Source organism: Equus quagga, chromosome 5, assembly GCF_021613505.1.
Source record: "Equus quagga isolate Etosha38 chromosome 5, UCLA_HA_Equagga_1.0, whole genome shotgun sequence".
NCBI lineage: Eukaryota > Metazoa > Chordata > Mammalia > Perissodactyla > Equidae > Equus > Equus quagga.
The window spans coordinates 98,964,905-98,977,559 of record NC_060271.1 but is presented as its reverse complement, the minus strand read 5'-3'; the positions used below and the strand labels follow the sequence as shown (position 1 = coordinate 98,977,559).

Below are 12,655 nucleotides of genomic sequence, written 5' to 3'. Positions count from 1 at the left end.
GGGTACCACACAGGGCAAAGAGTAGCAGGAGGCAGGGATCACAGTGGCCGTCTTGAAGGCTGGCTCCCACAGGGAGGAAATTGAGGGATCTTGCTATAGGCGTGTGTTCTTAGTGCCCCATAATGTGGCACTCTGAAATGACTCATGTCACTCTTCCTACTTACTTGATTCTTCTTCCCAACTTGTTTTTGTGCATCATGCAGTATTTTTGGGGTTTGAATAGTGTTTGTGGCCACAGATCTCATAAGTGCCTCTTAGTATAGCAAAGACTCGGATTTGAGTCAGACTTCTTGGTTCCTAGCCCAGTTCTGCCACTTTCTGTGTCCTCTTGGGCAATTTATTTAACCTCTCTGTGCTTCAGTTTTCTCATTTTAAAAATGGGGGATAGAATACCTACCTCACGGGTATGTATGTTTGAAGATTAGACGAGATATTCCATGTACAGCACTAAGAGCGGTGCCTGCACGTAGGACGCGCTCGATAAAGGCAGCTCTGAGCCCATCATCATTATGCCTTCCGCGTGGGAAGCCCTCAGGAGGTGCTTGGTTTTTATCATTCAGTTTTGATCTGACTCCACAAATCTGTTGAAGCTCATAAAAATTAAACTTTGGCCCTTTGAAATGCTCTTTGATATCACTGGGGGAAAAAGCTTTCAGAAACCTAGGTAGAAAAAACAGTACTGCAGCATTTTAATGTAGTTCTATTTTCTTTTACACTGCCTATAATAGCAAAAAGTATTTTCTACTCAACACTGGTTCGTTGCCCGTTACTGGAATTTTATTTTAGCTTGTTGCACTATTATGCCCACACAGTGAGAATCAGTTGTGTTACTCTTAACTTGTCTGAAACACTTCATTACTTTGAAGAATTCATTTATTTCTCAATATTTTACCTTTGGCTTTTGGCCTATGAAAAGCCATATGTGGTTTTTCTAATAAGTCTGTAATATTGAAGGAGATTCAGAAACCGTTTGTTAAAAGATGACCAGAGTGTTTGGACTTGTTCATAGAATCATAAAGGAGATGTTTACACCTGTAAGCTTAGAGTTCGTCTTCATTTATAGCTCTAAAGATCAAAGCCCAGAGAGGTTAAGGAAGTTGCCCAGGGCTGTATATTTGTGTAGTTTGCAGTAGGGCCAGTTGAATCACATTTCTGCAAAATGAGACCTTACGTTTCTATACTGAGCAATTGAAATTTGAGCCATTAGATACTACTTAGATAATAGAGATATTTCATATTTAGTGAAAATTAACTTTTTGCCTTTAAATTGTCTCAATACCTTTAGGGTCTTTTTCTGAATCTATTCTTCATACTCAATTAGTCCTTTGTAAATACTAAAGTATCGGCGACAGTTATAAAAAGTTTTTATATCCTCATTTTGATGATAATAACATTCCTGGAATTTCTTACCTCTGAACATTGTATACAGTAAAGGAAGCTGCCCTCAAAAGACTTGTTTTTAAAACATAAAGCGCAGATGCTGACTATAGTTAATGCTGCTGTATGGTAGATTTGAAAGTTGCTAAGAGAGTAGATCCTAAAAGTTCTCATCACAGGGAAAAGAAATCTTTTTTTGTAACTATATGAGGTGATGGATGTTAACTAAACTTGTGGTAATCATTTCACAATATATGTATGTCAGGTCCTTATGCTGTACACTTTAAGCTTGTACAGTGCTGTATGTCAATTATATCTTAATAAAACTGAGAAAAATGGGGTATAGAACACAAAAATTGGTCATACAGTTTTGATTTTCAAATCTTTTTTTTTTTAACTGGGACCCCTGTGGAGAAGCAATTGTTTAGGGAAGAAGGCCAGCAAACGTTTGCTGGGTTGTAGTGCAATAGCTCCTCCCTGTTTCCTCCCATGCCTGCTGGTTAATTACGTCGCCCCTCTTCTAGTTCCTGGTTTTGCAGTGGGACGGGGACTCTGAGATAGGACCTGCGCTTGTTAGAGGGCACCATCTCTGTGTAAGAGCCAAACTGCCCAAAAAAGGTTTCCAACAGAAAAAAAAGTTTCCAACAGAACTTAGGTTTATAATTCAGTGAATCCATTTACAAATGTGTTGACTTTTGTGATTTTCCAGTGATTTAACTCATAATTCCTTTCCTTCTATTTAGTTCTCACAATACCTTCATGAAAATGCATCCTATGTCCGCCCTCTTGAGGAAGGAATGCTTCATTTATTTGAAAGTATTACTGAGGATACTGTGACTGTCCTGGTAATTTTCTTCTGTGTTTTACTTCTGGAAGCAGGAGCTCTTCTTTGTCAAATAACACTATTAACCTTGAAATTGTTTTTCTTTTCCAGGAGACAACTGTGAAATTGAAAACTTTTTCAGAGCATTTAACCTCCTACATATGTTTTCTTAGGAAGATTCTTCCTTATCAGTTAAAAAGGTACTTACCCCTCGAGGCCAGGGAGCTTGGGGAATTGTGGGGTGTCATCTAGCCTGCTCTGGAGTTAATAAAGTAGTAATGTGTGTCTCTAGTGATCTGCCTGACCTTTCTGTGCCACAACCAATTTGGACTTTTCTGAAAAAGGAAAATTAAGGCTCAAGCAGCATAAACTGGTATTTAAGAAAATTGAATTGTAGTCTCTCAGCTAGGGTTTTTTCAGTACTTCTCTGTCCAGTGGTTACGGCCATAACCACATAATGCTATGAACCTGTATTTTCAATGATTGTGAATGACACATTTAGTGAAAGAAATATTTCAGTTTTGGGTTATTTATTATTCTTTTGCTGTAAACAACTAGATGGGGGTTATAATAGTTAACTCCTATGTTTGAATTTATAATTCTTAGGTTTCTTTGAAATAGTATAGTGTTATTTTTATTATTGGTGATTTATTTAAATTATAAGCTAAAAACTTTACTCCAGCCCTCATAAGATATTTCAGTTAGTAACCTTAAATATTCCATCTTAAATATTTCTGGAAAGGCAAGAGAAAATAATTTATGTAACTGGACATTTGATTAGACTGCTTATACGTTTTGATACTTTTGGTCTAAAACTGCCAAGACTCCTAGTTCATCTAAATCTTTTCATCCTAAAATTTAGCCTTTTAAAAAGAAAAATAATCAAAGAATAATACAGCTGAACATAGGAGAAGAACATATATGTATTATAGCATATTGCAAAATAAGGTTTAGAAAATATGTAGATGAATAACATAAATATTGAAAATATGCAAATAGCTATAGTTTGTAAGTCCTAGTTGTAAGTTTGTAGTTGTGTAGTTTGTAATAGGTTTTAGCTTTTCAAAAATATAAAGTTTCATTATTTTAAAAAAAGTTATTGTGTGTTAAGAGGCTTCTTATTTCCCAGGTCTAACCTAACAAAGTATTTCAGTAACTGAATTCTATGATTTGTGCATATGACAGAATTTTAGGAATCAGGAAATTATGACTTAAACTCATAATTATGAATTATAGTTTCATTCAGATCCTTATATGTTACAGTTCAATATAATTAAAGTGTTTTTGAAAATTGACTCTAGGAGTTGAACACTAAATTGAATATACCTTATTGATTTGGCTTATGTTAAAGAGAAGCTGTTTAAGAATCATTGCAAAAGTGGCATTTACTACTTGAATTAGTTATGCATTTTTATTTTATCTTAATTTAGTTTTTCACTATTACATTTTTAGAAACACTGGATAAGTCCTTTCTTGATCTAAGATTCCTATTCTTGGAATGTTCTGTCCCATATGCTTTCAGCCCTACCTCATCAGGTATTCATGTTTTTAGGCAATTTTTTGGTCATTGGTTTAAATACCACTTTAATTGACAAGATGACATGTTCATTAGTAGTAAATGGGCCTAGTACTGAATGGAGCTGTCTGCTATAAATAAAGTAGACGAGGAGAAGTGGCAAGGTCAAGATTATGGATATTATTAATATTCTTGTGCTAATGACTTTCCAGCTTTATATAAAAAGCATTTTACTTGGTTACCTGCACATTTTTAATAAACACTGTTGAGTCCACATGTTTTCTTTTAACCTTATAATTAAGCTTTCCCAAGTACCATTTAAAATTGAACGCGACAAAATGTATTTTATGAATGTTAAGCATTTACTTTTAGATTTGAGCCTATAGATTGTTTTTTCCAATCTGTTTGGCTTTTTAAACTACATATATTGAACTACATATATTGAAAAAAGTTCATGAATGATTCTCTCTGGTAGTTCCTGTTTAATTAATTCTCTTTAGGAATTCAGTCTATTAAATGTCTTTCTCCTGAAAATATTTTTAAGGGAAATATTTTTGTGCTGCTCTTAGAATGGAAAGATAATGGGCAGCTGCCTTAATCTTTTCTTCCAATTACTCCTCTGTTCTATTGGTATTTGCAGCAGGCAGGTGTATGTATTATGATATAAAAAATGGAAGCTTGTAAATGAGATCAAATTCTTTTTTTCTTTTTGAGGAAGATCAGCCCTGAGCTAACATCTGCCAATCCTCCTCTTTTTGCTGAGGAAGACTGGCCCTGAGCTAACATCCATGCCCATCTTCCTCTACTTTATATATGGGACGCCTACCATATCATGGTGTGCCAAGTGGTGCCATGTCCGCACCCGGGATCCGAACTGGCGGACCCCAGGCCACCAAAGCAGAACATGTGCACTTAACTGCTGTGCCACCGGGCCAGCCCCTCTCAAATTCCTTTTTTTTCCTCCAAAATCTCTCTTTGGTTATGTTGTTTGAGAATTTAGATGGTTTCTTATAGCTAATTGAAAATCGTTCAGGATGCTCACTTTTAAAAAAATCTGCCCATTCCTAGTTTAGAAGAAGAATGTGAATCTTCTCTTTGCACAACTGCTTTAAGAGCCAGGAATCTAGAGCTGTCTCAGGACATGAAGAAGATGACAGCTGTGTTTGAGAAGCTGCAGACTTATGTCGGTCTTCTCGCCTTGCCAAGTAAGTGTGTTTGTTGCTCATGCTTCAACTTGAAGAGCTTAGAGTACAAGAGGCTGGAGCAGGAAGATGGTTTAGCTTGGTTGAGAAGAGCCTAGGATCTGGAATCACAAAACTTGAATTTAAATTCTCCAACCTCTTATACCTTTATGCCCTTGGGCAAATCACTTTACTTCTCTGTACCTGTTTTCCTATTTATAAAATGGAGATAAATGTGATTATTAAGTTAAGAATGTACAATATTGAGTGTTGAAGACATGCATTAAATATATTTCCATTTCTCTCCTTCCTCTGTTTTAAACGGAGAGGAGCAAAGCATAAGACTTTGTAGCAACCTTTCAACAAGTAGCATAGGGGAGCTTTATTAGTAAAAATGCTATTTGTTTCTCTTTGGTCTAATTTGAAAGAGTATTTTCAGGTAATTGAATGGACCCCAGTTTAAATGATGTTTTTAAGGATGCCATGATTTTCCTGGTAGTGATTTGTTTGTTTTTTGTAACAGCTTTAATGTGATATAATTTACATACCGTACAGTTTACCCACTTAAAGTACAATTCAGTGGTTTTTCCCATAGTCACAGACATGTAGAACACTACAGTCAATTTTGGAATATTTTCATCACTTCAAGAAGAAACCCTGTATACCTAACTAACACCCTCCTATTACTCCGTTCCACCCCTCCTCAGCACCAAGCAACCACTTGCTGTCTATAGATTTGTGTATTCTGAACAGTTCATATAAATGAATCATATGATATGTGGTCTTTTGTGACTGCTTTCTTTCACTTAGCATAATGTTTTCAAGATTCATCCAAGTTGTAGCATGTATCAGTATTTTATGCCTTTTTATTGCAGAACAATATTCCATTGTATGGAATACCACATTTTATTTATCTACGCATCAGTTGATGGACATTTGGGTTGTTTCCATCTTTTGGCTCATATGAATGATGGTGCTCTAGACATCTGTGAACAAGTTTTGAGTGGACATATCTTTTCATTTCTCTTGGGTGTGTACTTTGGGGTAGAATTGCTGGGTCATATATTTAACTCTTTGTTTAACTGGAAAACTGCCAGACTGTTTTCCAAGGTGACTGTACCATTTTACATTCCTACTAGCAGTATATGAGGGTTCTGATTTCTCCACATTCTCACTAATGCTTGTTATTATCTGACATTTTGATTTTAGCCATCCTACTGTTATTGTCTGACTTTTTGAAGTGGTATCTCATTGTAGTTTAGATTTGCATATTCCTAATGTCTAATGATATCAAGTATCTTTTCATGTACTTATTGACCATTTGTATATCTTCTTTGGATATAGGTCTATTCAGATCTTTTCTCTATTTTTTAATTAGGTTATTTGTCTTTTTAATTGGGTTATTGAGTTGTGAGAGTTTTTTATATATTCTAGATACAAATCCCTCATCAGATATGATTTGCAAGATTTTCTTCCATTTTTCAGGTTATCTTTTCATTATCTTGATGGTATCCTTTGAAGCACAAAGGTTTTTAATTTTGATGAAGTCAAATTTATTTTTGTTGCTCATACTTTTGGTCAAATCTAGGAATCCATTGTCAAATATGAGGTCATGAAGACTTACCGTTATGTTTTCTTCTAAGAGTTTTATAGTTTTAGCTCTTACATTTAGATCTTTGATCCATTTTGAGTTAATTTTTACAAATAGTGTGAAATAAGGATCCAACTTCATCTTTTGCATGTGGCTGTCCAGTTGTCTCAGCACCATTCATTGACAAAACTATTCCTTCCTTATTGAATGGCCTTGGCACCCTTGTTAAGAATCAGTTGACCACAGATGTGTGGATTTATTTCTAGGTTCTTGGGTCTATTCTGTTGATCTGCTTGTCTATCCTATGCTGGTACCACACTATCTTGATGACTGTTGTTTTGTAGTAAGTTTTGAGATCAGGAAGTGAGAGTCCTCCTACTTTGTTCTTCTTTTTCAAGATTGTTTTGGTGATTCTTGGTCCTTTACAGTGAATTTTAGAATCAGCTTGTCAGTTTCTACAGAGAAGTCAACTGAGATTCTGATGGAGATTTCGTTGAATCTCTGTTAGTTTGGGGAGTTTTATGAGTTGAATTGTGTCTCCCCAAAACATATGTGAACTTCTAACTGCTATTAGAACACACTCACTGTGTGTGAGAACTTATTTGGAAGTAAAATCTCTGCAGATGTAATCAAGTTAAGATGAAGTCATACCGGTTTAGGGAGAGCCCAGCCAGTCCAATGACTGGTATCCTTATGAGGAGAGATTGGAGATAGGGAGAGACACAGTGACACAGAGCTGAAGGCCATATGAAGACGGAGCCAAGGATTGGTGTTATGCCACCATAAGCCAAGGAACACATGGGGCTCGAGAGAAGCTGGAAAAGGCAGGAAGGATTTTCCTCAAGAGCCGTTAGAGAGAGTGTGGCCCTGTCAACACCTTGATTTCAGACTTCCGGCCTCCAGACTGTGAGAGAATAAATTTCTGTTGTTTTAGGCCACCTTGTTTGTGATGCTCTGTTACGCCAGCTCTAGGAAACTAAACAGGGAGTATTGCCATCCTAACAATGTTAAGCTTTCTGATCCATGAACATGGTATATTTTTCCATCTATGTAGATCTTCTTTAATTTCTTTAAACATTATTTTGTAGTTTTCAGAGTGTCAGTTTGGCACCCTGATGCTTCTTCTGGAAGGGTTCAACCTTGGACGTGGGCACAGTCACCCTGGGATGACAGTGGTTTTGGCAGGGCTCTCTATCACTGTCTCATTTCCTAATCACACCCAGGTTTAAGCTCTACTAATTGCTGGCTGATGGCTGTCTTGTTTTCAACAATGCCGTGGGGGCGTAAATTGCTCCACAGACTGATCCAATTAAATTTGGGCTCCATTACAGGTGTAGTTATAGACCTAGTATATACCTAGCAGGTATAGTTTTTGAGATCAGTGTTTGAGATTTGTTCTGACACCAGGAGGGCTCTTCTTAGCTGTTTCTTTCTCTGGTTCTCTTTGATAAACCAATCAGCCTACAGTTTAGCTTATATCTTTCATGAATCTACCAATTTTCTCTTGGCTTTCAGCACAAACTCTGTTATTTTTGAGAGCGCCTTTAGGCTTGACCTTTTTATCCCTTCTGTTGCAAATTAAGTCAGTTCCTTTGGGAAGGGATTCAGAGCTTTCTGTTTTAAGAACTGTTTCTCCCTTGGGCTAAATCTCTGAGCCATGGTGCTGGGGGTTGGGACAATGATGCACTTCTCTCAGAGTGACACCCCTGCATTAGTAGCTCAGTGCTTCACGGAAGGGGTGGGGCTGCAGCCCCAGGTCTATTTGGCTTGCCTCTTTCAGCATGGAACTCCTGTCGATGAGCTGGGGCAAGGGTGATCAGGGTCCCAGATTCTCCACAGCACCATGCCCAGGTAGATCCTCCATCTCTCGAATTGGGGCTGGGTGAAAGAAGAGAACCTTTACCTCTTGGTCATACTTACCCAGAACTAGCCTCAGCAACAGGTACCTGGGGGCAAGATGAGAAATGCAGCCCTCTTGTGTTCCTGTGTTCTTGGCTGCACCAGCCTGGACTAGGATTTCTAGCTCACTGAGCTGGTGAGGGGAGGGAAGGAGTGGGTCTCTGTTCAAATACTACAGATTCTTACTGTTCTTACCGAGTTGTTAAAGATTTTTCTTGAATAAATGTTTCTTCATTTGCTATATACCATGAAGGTCATTTCCAGAGTTTTAAGTGATTGTTTTTAAATAATTTTCTCCAGTTTTGCTGGGGAGTGGATCTGTGGAGCTTCTTATGCTGTCATGCCAGAGGTGGAACTCTGTGATGTCTGAATAATAGTGCTTTTAGTGATGTTTAGCAAATAATAATGAGTAGGGAAAGAATAAAGTGAGAAATGTGTTATATAGTAACAAGGTGACAATTCACAAAGACTTTTATTTCAAAAAGAATCATGAAAGACATAGTCCTGCTTAGCAATTTAATTTTGATTCTTAACCATTAAAAATATTGGTGAAGGGGCTGGCCCCGTGGCCGAGTGGTTAAGTTCGCGCCCTCCGCTGCAGGTGGCCCAGTGTTTCGTTGATTCGAATCCTGGGTGCGGACGTGGCACTGCTCATCAAACCACGCTGAGGCAGCGTCCCACATTCCACAACTAGAAGGACCTACAACGAAGAATATGCAACTATGTACTGGGGGGCTTTGGGGAGAAGAATGAAAAAATAAAAAAAAAAATCTTAAAAAAAAAATATTGGTGGACTTGGGGGATGCAAATCAGTTAGATGTGTCTGTGTTTATCACCATTATATCTGAATGTGTCTGCAATGATTTTAAGAGCCATTGTTTTCAACCTATCATGAGCAGTCTTCATTTTCTCTCTTCTCAAAAGTAGAGGGAGATGGTGGGCTGTCAATTTTTCGGGCGAAATCTTCTGGGAAAATGTTTAGGTTTGTGATTTTGGTTTCCTAGGTACGGAGCCAGATGGACTCCTTCGAACAAACTACGGTTCCGTCTTAACAAATGTTGGTGCTGCTCTGCGTGGACTTCATGATGTCATGAAAGGTGAGGCTTGAAAAAGAACATAAATAAGCTTAAACCCTTCATCCCACTTTCTCAGATCAGCCTGAACGAGATTTAAACAAATACTGCCAAGGCTAATAGACCCCAGATAAAGGCTTAGTAGCATTTGGCTTATGTTGAAGTGCACAGCTCACTGCCTTCTGCTTTTCCCATCTGCTTCATTTCTGAAGGTAAACAAAGTGCTGAAGAGAAACCCTTATGCACAGTATGTTAGCCAAAAATACAGTACACTGACTTAAGGCAGGTGTGTGAATTTTATCGAACCAGACATGCTATTCAGAGGCACTGAGCAAAATACTTTGCACTTGTTAGAGCCCAAGCAGGAAGGACTTGAGGAAGCCAAGGTTTAAAGTTCCCAGAAAGAATGCTTCCACCATCCTGTGCATTTTTATGTTTAAAGTGCCCATTTTAAGTCCTGTTTTGATCAGCAGAGCCTTAAGAAATGAAGGTCTGTTTTTAAGCTCTGGTCAGTTTTCTTTTTTGTTTTTTTTTTTTTGAGGAAGATTAGTGCTGAGCTAACTGCTGCCAATCTTCCTCTTTTCGCTGAGGAAGACTGGCCCTGAGCTAACATCCGTGCTCATCTTCCTCTACTTTATATGTGGGACGCCTACCACAGCATGGCTTTGCCAAGCCGTGCCATGTCCGCACCCAGGATCTGAACCGGCGAACCCCGGGCCACCGAAGTGGAATGTGCGCAGTTAACTGCTGCACCACTGGGCCGGCCCCTCTGGTCAGTTTTCAATTGCTAGTGTGCCTCTAAGGATATAGTCTGCTGAGGGGCATTTCTTATGCTTCTTAGTATGTGATTCTGAGTCCTGACTATCTTCTCTATAGCTCTGCATGGCTTCTAGGCTTTCTCCTTTTTTTCGTTTTGAAAACTCTCAGGGTAAGGGAATGTGGAGAGAGTGGGAGCAATTATTGAGAACTATTGGAAATAGCCCAGGTTCCTAGATTATTTATTGTGGTTAGTTAACAATTAGTGACCAATTACTAGTTTGACAGAAAATAATAAGGTGGGTGTATTGGGGGCTCTTCTGTAGCATAGCATATAACGTATGGCACTGGGAGTCATTCTTTGTCTCAGCAGTATTACCCAGCACCACTTACCATTCACTCTGGAGAATGGCCCTTCTTGTGGTTTATCTTCAATTATAAGGAACTTTGGAAGTCGCTGTACTTCTGGAGGTAGCTCTGGTTGCAGAAATTACAGCTCGGATAGACAGTCTTGGTGGCTGGTGACAACAGTCAACTCCAGCCCTGCAGAACCTAGTCTGGTCTGTAGAAAAACTAAGGGCCTGGTGCCTTTTTTCTGTGCAGCTTTTGGTTTGGGGAGCTCAGACTTAACTGTAGTCCTCCATTCCATGACCTTACTTAACCTGGAACTAGGCCATTGGAACCACAAAATAGCTCTGTGGCTACAGGCTTTTTGGTTTTGTTTTCTAAATTTTCCTTTGCTGATATTATGATTTTTTTCCTGCTAGAGTTTTCTCCAGATTTTCTATAAAGGAGGGGTTAGAGCTAGAGCTATCATTGAGAGGGGTCTTAAAGCTTCATTTACATTAAAAATTTGACTTTATTTCTATTTCTATTTTAATTAATCCAAAATATACAAAGTTTTTGCTTTTGTTCATACATTACATAAGATTGAGAAGATGCCAAGTGGTCCAAATCAAAAAATGTTGCTGTTATTATTTGGCATGAGCTGTTGGAGATTACGGGAGGATTAGAAGCCCCCTAAGCTTTGCTTTGTGTCTCCACTTGCTTCTGTCCTTCAAAATGAACATAATGTAAAGGGAGAATGTTGGGAAACATGAAGGATGGTTGGCAAGCAGATTATGGCGTCCTGTTGCCAGGTTTACAGATCAAATCTGTCTTCATACCTAGCTTGGAAGACTATTGTGTTTCTCTCATGAAAACTCAGAGTGAGCATTAACTGGCATTAACAGAAGAAACTTGTTTATAAGAGGACTCTTATTTCAAACCTCTTACTTCCTGTTTTGCCATGAATATTTCTTGATCTAAGTTGGAAGGAAGGAGGAAAGGAAGGCGGGCAGGCAGACAGGCAGGTCTCAGTGTGAAAAGAGAGATAGGGATTTATAAAAATATGTATCCTACATGGAATTAAAATGAGAGTGAATTCGTCTTTTAAGAAGTGGCATTCTAAGTGAAAGTTGTTTGATCTTTAGTCTCAGGTCTAGAGCAGGTAGACTCATAGGAAACATAAAAGAAAAATACATCTCTAGTCTAGGTCACATGATTTCTTTGTTCTTTTTGGAGTTAAAATTTAATGTCAAGGAATACCCTAAATAATTAAAATACTTGGACTCAATAAAGAGTAAACAGTTGGATTAGGAGAATTATTATAGTGGAACTACAGTAGCATTGATCCTTTAGAAGCCATATAAGTGTTTCTAGTCTTGTACGTCTTTCGTAAGTGAGTCAATCATCTATCAATCAACCAAGCTTGCCTACCGACCAAGCCGTCTTATAGCATTGTATGCTTCCAGTAAAATAGTGAATAAAACTTTCTGTGGTGTGTAGGAAAAAAACATCTGCTTTAGAGGCTGTGATGTTCCGTATACAAAAATGTTCAGCGTTCCGCTTGAAGTTTTATTCACTTGGATATCTTATGAATATATAGAAGATAGTCATCTATTTTAAAAAATATATTAGAGGCTGGCCTGGTGGTGCAGTGGTTAAGTTGACATGCTCTGCTTCGGTGGTCCAGGATTACAGGTTTAGATGCCGGGTGTGGACCTATGCACTGCTTATTGAGCCATGCTGTGGTAGGTGTCCCATATATAAAGTAGAGGAAGATGGGCATGGATGTCATCTCAGGGCCAGTCTTCCTCAGCAAAAAAAGAGGAGGATTGGTGGTAGATGTTAGCTCAGGGCTAATCTTCCTCAAAAAAATAATATATATATTTATTAAGCATAGTAATTTACCAATTAGTTGGTTCCTTCACTGTGACAACTGTACCATAGTAATGTAAGATGTTAATAGTAGGAGAAACTGGCTGAAGGGTACACAGAAACTCTCTGTAACTTTTCTATAAATCTAAAACTATCTTAAATTAAAAGTTTATATATATGTATATAAAATACCTCAATTCCCTACTTTTAAAATTTTATTAAAAATAATCTCATTCATAA

The 12,655-nt window shown here is 38.0% G+C and overlaps 1 protein-coding gene across 2 annotated transcripts in view; it reads left to right on the top strand.

Moving 5' to 3' along the window:
• The window catches only part of PPP1R21 (protein phosphatase 1 regulatory subunit 21), a 58,034-nt gene that overhangs the window by 25,488 nt on the left and 19,891 nt on the right, over positions 1-12,655 (top strand). For both annotated transcript variants that reach the window (XM_046662750.1, XM_046662752.1), the window contains exons 10-13: positions 2,121-2,222; positions 2,312-2,400; positions 4,785-4,921; positions 9,392-9,484. In XM_046662750.1, coding sequence (XP_046518706.1) covers positions 2,121-2,222; positions 2,312-2,400; positions 4,785-4,921; positions 9,392-9,484 — 421 coding nt within the window. The remainder of the gene's footprint in view (positions 1-2,120; positions 2,223-2,311; positions 2,401-4,784; positions 4,922-9,391; positions 9,485-12,655) is intronic.